At 38.3% G+C, this 12,492-nt stretch overlaps 1 protein-coding gene across 2 annotated transcripts in view; it reads left to right on the top strand.

The window, feature by feature from the left end:
- Positions 1-12,492, top strand: part of LOC113065408 (nuclear factor of activated T-cells, cytoplasmic 2-like) — a 32,234-nt gene extending 19,742 nt beyond the window's left edge. For both annotated transcript variants that reach the window (XM_026236624.1, XM_026236623.1), the window contains exons 7-10: positions 4,671-4,726; positions 4,842-4,974; positions 5,170-5,898; positions 12,163-12,492. In XM_026236624.1, the coding sequence (XP_026092409.1) occupies positions 4,671-4,726; positions 4,842-4,974; positions 5,170-5,898; positions 12,163-12,218 (974 nt within the window). In that variant the 3' untranslated portion in view covers positions 12,219-12,492. The remainder of the gene's footprint in view (positions 1-4,670; positions 4,727-4,841; positions 4,975-5,169; positions 5,899-12,162) is intronic.

Here is a 12,492-nt window from a genome sequence, read left to right as displayed (position 1 = left end):
AGTTTTGCCAATTTATGCAAATTAGTACATATTTGATTAGATAAATCATTTGCATGTTGAAACATAATATTTAAATATGCAAACTTGCACTGTGCAAAAAAACTTAATAAAATCTATATCACCCGCGGTGTCTTTCCTTTATCCCAACTTTTAACCATTTCCCATCTGTTTACAAAGAAACCTATTGTTGATCCATGAATATCTATCAATGACAGAATGATTATTGTAAATATTATCTTACTCTGCCTCTAATTAGTTTCCGTTTAGTTTCTATACGTATGTTTTTCTTTCTTTCCCCAGTCTTTACAGTGATTTCCACTACAGTGTTTGGGAAGTGTATCACATTATGGAAAGTAAAATGGTTTCAAAAGCCGTTCTGTATTTATTTGAATCAGATCTTGAAGAGTTTAGTGTCCTTAAAGACTAGAAAGTCTTATAGGAAGTCTGTTTTAGTGTATCAGATGTGTGTTTAGATGTTGTTGTGGTGTTGGTGGTAGAGCCTGCAGGTGTCATTGTTATGGCACTCCCACACACTGTGCTCTTTCATGCATGCTAAGCGCAGCAGATGGATTGTGTGTGTGTGTGTGTGTGCTATGACTACTAGCTCTTATTGACGCTGCTTTTTGCCTCGGACAGGTGGCACCCGACAGTTTTGCTTGCATATAAAATCCAGTCACATCTGTGTGATTGTGATTAGAAAATGCTCATTCAACCTTCAGAATTCCCGTTGCAGCCTTTTTTATTTTTTATCTATCGTGTTCACATTTGCTCAGAGGTGGGTAGAGTACTCAAAAACTGTACTCAAGTAAAAGTACTAGTCTGAATAGTTACATGAGTAAGAGTAAAAAAGTCAGATAAAAAATCTACTCAAGTAGTTAGTTACTAGTTACTTTGGGTCATATATACTGAGCCTATTTTTATTTAGATATATAGATAAAATGTATGTTATGTGTGTGTGTGTGTGTGTGTGTGTGTGTGTGTGTATATATATATATATATATATATATATATATATATATATATATATATATATATATACATATATATATATATATATATATATATATATATATATATATATATATATATATATATATATATATGTATGTATATGTATTTCATCAGCCTTTACTCCAGTCTTCAATGTCACATAATCCTTCAGAAATCAGGATCACAAAATAAATTATATAAGTATGTATTATATATGTATAAATAACCTCTGACACAAAGAAGAGTGAAAACTCCTAACATAACCGCTAAGTTACTGAACATCTGAACATAACGAACCAAATGCACATTGACGGATCTTCTTTCATCTGTTCTAAAAAATATAAACAAATGTATATTTCTGCAAGGGTCAATATTGTGGAAATATCATTATTAATTGTGTCTAGGCATGGGGGAGGGAGGGGTCGTCATGTGACACACAGCAGCCACAGCAAATTATTATTAAGCATTATTATTTTTTATTTTTTTTTATTTTTATTAGAAACATTCCCAGAAGCATGAACTATATAATGAAATATATGGATTCACACTTTTCATAAATTGTTAATAATTATAATATGTGGTGGTCAAAGTAGCCTTATTATGTAATTTATTATAAAAACCTGTGTGTTTACTTAAGTAATATAGGTGTCATGCCATAACATATTTTTAATATGACTTACTTTATATTAAATGTGAATTTAACATTGAAAGTCAATGTGATATAAAACTGCTACTAATCTTTCATTGTTCAGAAAGAGAGCAAATAACATTTACATTATCAAAGATAATTTTCACTGACAGTCTATCAGTCACTCTCAGAAACTCCCATTAAAATCACTGAAACTGTTAACACTGTGAAATCTTATTTACCGATTCGTACACACATCTGCACTTTGTTGTTTCTGATGAGAGAATTCGCCAGAAAGCGGAGAGCCAGTAAAGGAAGCACTGGCATTTCAGTGATGACTCATCGGAACACCTCTGATTGGCCAATACTTTAATAAGCTCAACAGAATCTTGTAAAAACGCGTCTGTCTTTGGCTCAGTGCCAGCAAGCGATCACAGATCTGAATTTAGCAGCTGATGATATGACTCACTGAGTTCTCACGCCGGTTTGATTGTATCAAATATAGAAAATATCAATCAGCTATTTTTTGTCTTTTGGAAGCTGCATTCAACTTGACTCCCCTCTGTTATAAGCCACACACGTACAACAAACTAATGTCACAGGTATCGTGTACTGTAATCGAGTGTAGCCCAAGTTATACCTGTTGAACCGTAGACAGCGCACGTGGTGTTCATCCAATACAGATCTTCATCGCAAGCAAATAATAGCCTTTGCTGATTTGCTTTCAATTCAGTGCAGATCCAGCCACGTCTTCAACGCTCTTTCTGTTCTTAAACGTTACAATTCTGAGTGAACCGTTTCTAATGCACAGCGCGGGAGGATACTGAACGAATCATTCAAACTGATTCACAAACCAAGTTTGCTAACTGGTTTGAACAAGCCTTTGAACAGAATTGACTCAAAAGAATGAATCATTCCTGAATGGGCATCGCTCATTGCCCAGAGAAAAGTAGACGGCGCGTATGGATCAAGCTGAAGCATTTATAACATTTATAGCATTAAGATAAAGTAACTAGAGGAGCGTCGCCCACAGTAACGAAGTAAAAGTACAGATTTTTCCCAAAAAAATTACTCAAGTAAGAGTAAAACTACCCATCTTTAAATATACTCCAAAAAGTATTGGTTACCCCAAAAATTTACTCAAGTAAATGTAACTCGTTACTACCCACCTCTGCTTTGCTTCACTACTGCTGTTTCCATTCTGTTTTGTGGATGTACGCAATGTGTCGTCTGTTTTTTGTTTGTTTTGGTAGGATGCGAAGTTCTGTTTATTGATCTGTTAGGTGTAGGCCAATGTGTTTAGTCTATCAGAAATGAGCCGTTACTCAAGTACTGTTTTAGGTAACTTTTTGATGTTGATTTTCATGCGTTAGCCCCTCTCTCTCTCATAACTAACACATTTTATTTTTTCTAAATATACAGTGTGCTCATAAAGTCTTTAAACAATTAAAAGTCATATGTTTTATTGACAGGAGGGTGAGCAGATGATTACATAATTCAAGATCCCCTCTGTGCTTATATTAAGATCCAGATGAGCATGATGTGGCAACAGTTCATTTAAATGTTGTCTATTTCTATTAAATATTAAACTAAAAGGAAAAAGAACCTGTTAAAGAAGGTTCTAAAAAAATAAGAATTGCTTTTGTTGTGAAGGGTTTTTAATCTTGACAGAGCATTCTGAACCATTATGACTGTGAAATCCCTCTGAAATGGGAGACAGCTGCCTTTGGCTGGAGTTTTGCTGGCTCTTCCTGATTTCTCTCTTTATGCCGAGCTGGGCTTTCACTCACAAATCTTCTATGGCTACTTATATGCAAAAATGAAAAACAAACCCATGGGATCCTGAACAAGGAGCTTTGGAACAAACTGCAAACAAGCAGAATGGCCAAGGAAGAAGCACTCATCACCTGTTGCGGGTGAAAAGGAGCAGTTTGATCATAAAACAGTTTAAAGATGTTGTCCTGGCACTGCAAGTGGAATCCCCCTCACTAGAGCTGACTCATTTAAGCCACACGTCTCTCATTTGCAGCCCAACGAGGGGTTTCCCACATGCTGCTGTTATACGGAGCAAAATCGTTCCTGGTTTAGTGACTAATTTGGTAGGAATGCTATTTTACTGTTCTGGTTTAAAGATTTATTTATTATAATTTTTTTTTTTTTTTTTTTTTGATGTTTAAATGTTGTTTACTTTCTATTACTATGGTTTTTGGATTTGTGTATAAGTTCAAAAATGGCAGACCGAATACAGCTGCACTGTTATGTAATTCCTATTTGAAAAAGATCCTTGGGATTAGGGATGCACAGATCACATTGGTCATACTGAGATCTCGGACCTTTGATTACAAACTTTGCCAGTCTGAGCATGTAGAGTTTTTGGACTGTCATGAGGTCAGTAGTGATGTCTGAAGAAGTGGTTGTGGGTAGAAATAGGTAGAAATGTTAGATTTGTATATAAATTCAAACACGGAAGGCCAAATGCTATGTGAGCTATTAGGGACGCACAGTGCAGACAATTTGGTCATACATAAAGTTAATGAGAAAGGTTGTGTCGTGAGGTCAACATTGATGCCTCAAGAAGTGGGTGTGGGGTAAAATTGTGGTTAAAAATGGGAAGAAATGTAACTGACTTGTGTCACATGCAGCCTCTATGGTATGGGAACCAGTCTGTAGGCGATGAATTGCGTAAGAACCCTATGATCTATGGATATGACAGATGAACCACAACTCATCACCCACTTTACCTGTCAAAACAGAGTTGAGTCATGAAGAACAAGGGGAAGAAGCAGTGTGTGCCAATGAGAAAGGTCAAAGTGTTGCAATCATAAAGCTGGTTGGCCAAACCTGTATTTCCCCAAACTGGGAGGGAGGAACTTTGACACCAAACATGTGTGATGCAAGACGTTTTGTCTCGCAAATTATAGATAGATAGATAGATAGATAGATAGATAGATAGATAGATAGATAGATAGATAGATAGAGAATCTCAGCTTAACTTAAGCAACCCAATTTTAGCTAATTTAATCAACATTTTTTTTCCTCTTTCTATTTCCAGATGGACAGCAAATTTGGGAATTGGAAGCTACAGTTGACAAAGACAAAAGCCAGCCGGTATGTCCATTGCCTATATTACATGAATAACTGTCCTTACTGAAGGTCTATATCTAATGCTGTTCTTGTACACTGTGTATGGATGCAGCAAATAAAACAATTCTCTCATTCACAGAGCATGCTGTTCATTGAAGTGCCTCCGTATAGAGACCCATCCATTTGCCATCCTGCCAAAGTCAACTTCTACGTAATAAATGGGAAACGGAAGCGCAGTCAACCTCAGCATTTCACCTACATGCCTCTACCAGGTGCGCAGATTATTTCTGCTCCTGTACCTTTATCGTGGTTGGGGAATTATTTACTGTAATTGTATGATTTTTATATGTGATGACCTCAGTTTGCAGTTTGCATATAATTTACCCTCTCTGTGATATTAATGTTAAGTCTGAGTGCACTTTGAATGCTCCATCACAGTTATTCTCACAGTTATTTTACTTCTCTAGTTCCCTCTATTAAGAAAGAGCCAGTGGATGAATATGAACCTGGTCGGATGGGATATTCCTTGTCACAAATGCTGGGGGTGTCTCCACAGCCATACTATAACCCTCGCGGGGTCATCCCCCCAGACAGTGGTCTGGTACCTGGCCTTGTCCCCTGTCAGCAGACCCGCCTGGGTGTCTCCCCTCCAGACCACCGATTTCAGCAGCAGAGTCCAGCCATAATGTACACCCGTCCTGGAAAGAGCTTGTCAAGCAGTCCTATTTACTCTCAGACGGGAGCCACTATGATTCCAGACTCCCATCGATCAGTTCTGGTCCACACTGGTTCCCCAGCCCAGTCCTCTCATCTGGCTGGCCAGCATCCTTCCAATCAGCATCCCTCAATCATCCAGTTCTCTCCCACCAACCACCACCTGCTCAGAGGTGGGGATCCTCCTGCGCCACCACCTCCAGAACATCAACACATCATTTATTGCGAGGGCTACAATCAGCATGGTCCTCAAGCCACAGGGGCAAATCGTTCACCAGAACCAGCCCAGGCCCCTCAGCACCCTCAGAATTACCCAACAGTCATCCAACAACAGCCCTTCCTCCAGAGAGTGGCCAAAGACAGGTCATCACCTGTCCAAGCAGAGCCCCAGAGATGTTCCTCGGCAGAAGAACAGAGAACCAGCGTTCCTGGACGCGTCACAGTCAAGCAGGAGAACTTGGACCAGGCCTACCTTGATGATGGTGAGTAGCTACAGGGTTTACCAGTAGCTGTTCTGATAGTTGATAGTGGGAACTCGTAATTATGTAAAAATAAGCATACTGATTGGGAAGCTTTAGAAACTGCTTCTTAAATAGTGTGCCAATATATACTGTGGCTCAAAAGCATCTGTCAGTGCATATGCATGAAGTGACACATGCTTTCAAATTGTCTTTAAAATATGTGGTCGTAGGAATGCATTGTCAAGAGCCATTCTGGCACGTTCTTTGACTGATAGCATGTTAATGTACCATTAAAAATGCCCCTGAGCAAGTTTTGTCTGCTTTGAGACAATAGCAGGAAGAGTGCTTGTCGAGTCCATCTTTTGTTGTCTTAAAATTTTGTTTTTCTTTGTTTCTAACATATGACCCAAGGACAGTGAGACCCTCAGAATAATGTGTATTGAATGAAGTGGAATGAATGAAAGATCGATTTTGTATATACTTTACATTACTCAGGAAGAGTAAAATAGGAATTAATTATCTGGAATGAATTTCATTTCCTCACCCACACCCTTGTTTTTCAGTTGGGTCAAAAAAAACAAAGCCATGTTATAATGACTTTGAAAATGGCCAAACCACTATGTTGCAGAAAACTGGCAAGGGAAGGCATAAGATTCCAGTGTCACTTCTGTAAGGCAATTTGGGAGTTTGAGGGGTCTGAGTTTCTCTTGTGGTTCATTACGTCACATGCGGGGGGGTTCCTTACATGCTGTATCTGACAAATAAATGGGTGCTTTTTTGACTTCTCAAATAAAAAAAGAAAAAGAAAACTGAGTAGCTCCAAAACTGCTTGGACATGTTGACAGTGTTATGATTAAAAAAAAAAAGGTGCCATGGCAACCCTTTGTCAAACAGTGGAATGGCTGCCTGGGAGAGCTGGGGAAAGCCTTTTTGTTTGTTATACTTGGCCAGGGCTTCCCCTTGGCCCAGCACCCCCAATACTGTGGGGGTAACCCACGAGAGGATTTGCTTTTTTCCCCACAAGCTGTACTCTCGCCAATCTGGAGGATGGAACACATGTTTGCAGCTGCTGCACTTATCCAGAAAACAGCTTGATCTGAACAAGATAGTAATGGGTGGAAGTTCGCAGGAAAAGGAAAAGGGCCATGTTGGATGGAAAAACTGAAGCGGATGAGACCAGGAGCAAAGAATGGAGTTTCTTCTGCATACATCTAATAGGGTTTCCCTGAGTAAACAGCCACACTGCAACTGTAGACACGTCAATAGAGAGTTACTATGAGATTCCCAGGACCTTAAACCTTTAAACAAGGTTGCTGTTTTAGAATCCCTTTAGACCCCCCCATTTTATGTACAATAATTTCTGGTAGCTCCATTAGAGTTTAATACCACTATGGTAAACCCATCATGGTGCCAGTGAATTCCCTCATTAAAGCCCTTTAAAGCAAGACAGAAACTGCTGTGATTTATAAAAATCTCAGGCAATAATAGTGGCCACACAGAATCCTGTGCTCTTGCAACAATTTTGGAAACTAGGAAATTACCACTTTACCACTCCAACCCAAAATAGTTTGAAATGCAGCGTGTTCTGTTGGGCCACAGTTATTCGCTGAAGTTGCTGAATCTCTCAAGGTGCGTCGCAGCTGTTTTTGTCATTCTACTCATGAGCAACTTTAGCTTTCACTTCAGCTTAGTGGATTTAGCATGGTCTTTATGATGAGGCTGGCTGGCCTAATTATGAACCACCCTAAACTAGTTGGTTAAGCTAGTTAAGAAGCTTTGTGGCTCCAGTTTTACTTTGAAGAAGTGATACCTGTAGTTCAGACAAAGTCCAGGTCACCGAGAGCAGGAAGAATGACGACAACAAAAAGTCCCATTTGTTTCTGCTTGCAGAGGTGTCAAGGTGTAGCGATCCACCCACTAACATCTCCCCGTTTGATGTCTGCCAGGACCTTCACACACAACCGTTTGTAATATGACTCATGCAGATTCATCTATCTCACTTAGAATTTAGATAGTGGCTTTTGAAGGGGGTATCAGGGTTTCTGTGGTTGGCTTTCTGTATAGAAACTGTACCTTCATTAATTTCATTATGAACATGCATGTTTTGCATTTCTCAATAGCAAGTGAGCACATGTTTTGTGTTAATTCTAGATGACTTCTTTACAGCCTTAACCAGCAAGACTGTTTGAACAGCTTTACCAGCAAAGTTTTAGCGATGGTGGTCCACCAGCTTGATCAACTAGGCTGGTACAAGCCTAGGCTAGTACCAACCTTGAAATGTACATTAGTCCAAAATGATCTTTTTTTAGTTTTCCTTGACTGTACACCTTTGATTTTAACCCATCTCCACATTGGCCCTTAACAAGTGTTATAAACAGCCAAGCTGGCCTAGAGTTTTTAGGGTACAATGTTGGCCAATCTTCCAGTGCTCAAACTGGCTCAACTTAGACTTCCCAGGCTGGAACCAAAGCCCGAGGCATCAGAGCTGAAGGTCTTCCAGCTGGAGAGAGCAGCCGGAATAATTTAGATAGAGCACGTAAGCCGTGCACATTAGTTTCAGATCACTTGCATCCAGTTTTGGACCATTTATACGCCAAGACTTTGGATTTTTGGCTGTAAAAATGGTGTCCTGATAAGACGTAGCTTTGTTCTTTGAAAGTGGTGTTTGAATTAAGCAGCATCTGTAGTTTACAGAGTGTAACATGGTACAGAAAGCAGAGTTGAAAGGGTAGGAGATCTAGATAGTTTAACTTTTGGATTTGCTCTTTCTAAACTGGTCTGTTTTGGAGGGAAAACAGTCAGGCCTGTGGTGTAGACTCTTCCTGTCCTTTACGCTTCTTTACTACACTTTTTTTTACTTTTTACGCTGTTTTACTACACTGTGGCTTTATTATTGCCTTAGTGCTAGCCGATACCCACCACACACACGCACACACACTAACTTGTAGATCATGTGCTGTATGTCTGTTCCCTGTCTTTACACTCTTTTCAACATACTTGCTCATTTCTTGCTCTGCTGTATAGACCTTAGTTAGAGATAGTGCTGTTTTTTTATCCCCAAAAAGATACATTTTTTGTATTGCATTATATAAACAAATGACACCTAGGTACATCTACAAATGGTGTCTACTTAGTCTAAGGTCCATACACATACAGTATATATACCTAAAGTCAAAATAGGATGTCCTGTCATTCTATGTTGTCATGTTTTTTCTATCAGGGTGGATTTTCCACTGGTGGACTTCTATTGCTTTAATACTGAGCAAATATTTTATTTATACTTTAAGCCACTTTCATCATAGAGACATTTGACTGGCCCCCTCAATATAGTGGATTCCAGGTTATACTATACTTTTTGAGGTGTTTGCAAAACCTGATCCACATACACACAGTTCTGGTCCACAGGAAGATTTACCTTAAGACTAAAGGTTGTTTTATATAAAGCTAATAATAAGGACTACAGCCTAACCCTACACCTAAAAGAAAACTTTTCACGTTTTTGTCCCAAGTATAGTTGAGTATATGCGTGCGCACACACATAGTGGAGACTGAGTCATCTACTATGCTCTGTCTTACTCTCCACCATTGGTTTAGTAAACAAGCTTCCTGATTGGTTAAGGTCTCTCCAGCCAGACACTCACCTATTATACCGTCCAGTCTGTACACTTCTTCTTTACAGCTCTAAACCATCAGTGTGTGCCAACCCTTCATTTCTTTCCCTATAAGCCCCTTTTTCTTTACATTGCATGGTTGTGTATGTATGGACAGGAAGAATACTTCATCATGGGGCTTATTTCGAAGATGTGTGTTATTATGTTTCTAAGTGATCTGATTTTAGATTGTTTTGGGGATTTTTCTTTTGGTCCATTACGAAACCATTTAGCAACTTGCTAGGTGCTAAAAGCCACATCAGCAAGTTTTTGCTCAGAGAAGCACCACATGTATTAAATTCAGACGAAAACTAGTTTCTTACTGCTGTTACATGTCAAAAGGTCCAGCTTCCTTGCAGATGAGAGTTTTTCTAAGCTGTACCATAGTAAGATCTGCAGTCTGCAATGACTGCAGGGGCATGTATTAGTTTTTCTTTCTTTTTTACTCGCTGATAAAGCACCTCAGCATCCCGTTGCTACTGGTATATTCCTCTCTCATCTGTTCTTCATTGGTCTAGGAGGGAAAAACAGATGTTATCCACAGATCTCCCATACTTAGTTTGTATAAAACCGCGAGACTTTCTTGATTGTGCTGTTGTAGATTCTACTGAAAAGAAAAACGGTTTTATTTGAGCCTAATCACAGTTATCACAAATTTCCTGAATAATGCATTTTAGTATTATGTATTCCAACATTTATTTATTTAGAATTTAAAAGGCCATTTAATGAATTAATGAAGCATTTACTATTTACTAAGCATTTATCATATCGGAGCTGGTTTAAACGCTTCATGCTATTTTTAATCTGTTTATTTTCAGTTTAGACTTTTATATCTGTGGCATTTTGCTTCTTGCACAATCAAAGCTTCAAATGGGGAAATCAGTTCAACATCAAGTTCCTTCTCTAACGCAAGCTTTTACCACAACATACGCTATTTGTCACAGTTTTTCAGTATGGTTTATTTGCTTCTTGGTTGGCCACTTAGTGATGTTTTCTTATGCATACATTTGTGCATTTTTACTGTTTTACATTGACGTGGTGTTGCACTTCAAATACAGAGCACTATAGCTTGTTGTTTGCTTTTTTGTTACTATGTAATATTGCATTATACATTGCTAATAAAAGAGTGCAGCTTGCTTTAATGGGCTTCATTTATTTAATGCTAAATATTCAGAATGGCCCTCAATAACTTGGCTCAAGAGAATCTATATGCTACCACTGTTATTCCAGCAATCCTTTCTAACAAACAGCATGGCATTGTGGTAGTGATGACCTGGCTGTGCTCTGGGTTTCCAGCCCGAAGTGTCTTGTCCTGATAGTATACGCCACTGAGGATGTGGCCAATCAGGTTAAACCACATTCTCTTCATGCCGTAAAGTTTGTAAAGAGTTTGTAAAGCAAAGTCTGCATGATGCTGCAGTTCAGAATGGTGGATATATATATATATATATATATATATATATATATATATATATATATATATATATATAATATATATATATATATATATATATATAATATATATATATAACAAATGGATATATATATATATATATATAACAAATGGAATAATTTGTCCTAAGCCAACTTATTTTATTTATACCATTACTTACCTACTAAACGTTTTTGAACAGGATACCATGGTAATACTTTTGGACAGTAACATGCATTTATTGTACCAACTTGTTCTTAGTCTACCATGTAATCGTACCATCAATCGTACCATGAATTTGTCATCATTTTATTCCATGCTTAACTCAGACCTTGTTAGAGGTGTATTCCCACATTCGTGTGATTTGATCTTACTGGTGACCTTTGTTCATGTCTGAGTTGTGGCTAGACTGGAGTTGGTGTGTGGTGCTATTGTGATTGTGTTGACAACCCCACGCGCCCTGCTGCTATTCTCAGAATGAAGAGGCACTAAAGTTTCCATTTATGCCCCCCCTGTAAAAAGAGTAACAACAGGAAGTAATGGCCAATACAAGGGGCTTCACTGAGCCTGTTCTGTCAGATGATTCCCTTCCACCTAGTGGCCCATTCAGTGTCACTGCGTTTACATGCAGTAAAAGTGATATTTGTGTGTGTGTGTGTGCATTTGAAAGCTGAATAAACAAACTTCCATTGATGTATGGTTTATTAGGATCGGGCAATATTTGCAGAGATACAATTATTTGAATATCTGGAATCTGAGGGTGCAAAAAAAATCGAAATATATAGAAAATCGCCTTTGAAGTTGTCCAAATGAATTCATAGCAATGCATATTATTAATCAAAACTTAAGTTTTGATATATTTACGGTAGGAAATCAAAAAAATATCTTCAGGGAACATGATGTTTACTTAATATCCTAATGATTTTGACATTAATAAAAAAATCTAAAATCAAAAAAGTTTGAACGCCATATCCTTGTTTTTTTTTTTTTTTTTGGCTATATGTTAGCAAATATACCCCAGCGACTTAAGACTTAAGGATTTGTGGTCCAGGGTCACACACACACACACACATATACATACATATATACATATACATATATATATATATATATATATATATATATTAAATATACATTATGCAGTTCACAAATGTTCTGTCCTTTGGTTTTGAAACGTGTTCTTGTTTTCTGTCATTTCTGTAGTGAATGAGATCATAAGGAAGGATCTGACAGGAGTGCCTGGCAGGGGTCAGACATAGAGGAAACCCCTGATTGGGAAGCACGCAGGACCCCTGGTGTGTTCACTATTTCCCCGTGTATCACCGTTCCCCTTCCTTCAGCGCTGCAGTGAAGCCCCTGACAAAAACTGGATCATGGACCACGTTTAACCAAACATCCATCTCCGTCTACTCCAGGAACAGCAGCGTGTTGATGTGCAAATGGTATTAAATTCCCCTGCTATTATATGATTTTTGAAAACTCGTCCAATGTTGATCTCATATGTCAAAGTTGTCAGAAACTCAAGCCTTCATA

This window comes from Carassius auratus, chromosome 48 (assembly GCF_003368295.1).
Source record: "Carassius auratus strain Wakin chromosome 48, ASM336829v1, whole genome shotgun sequence".
In the NCBI taxonomy this organism is placed as follows: domain Eukaryota; kingdom Metazoa; phylum Chordata; class Actinopteri; order Cypriniformes; family Cyprinidae; genus Carassius; species Carassius auratus.
This window is presented reverse-complemented; position numbering and strand designations above follow the sequence as displayed.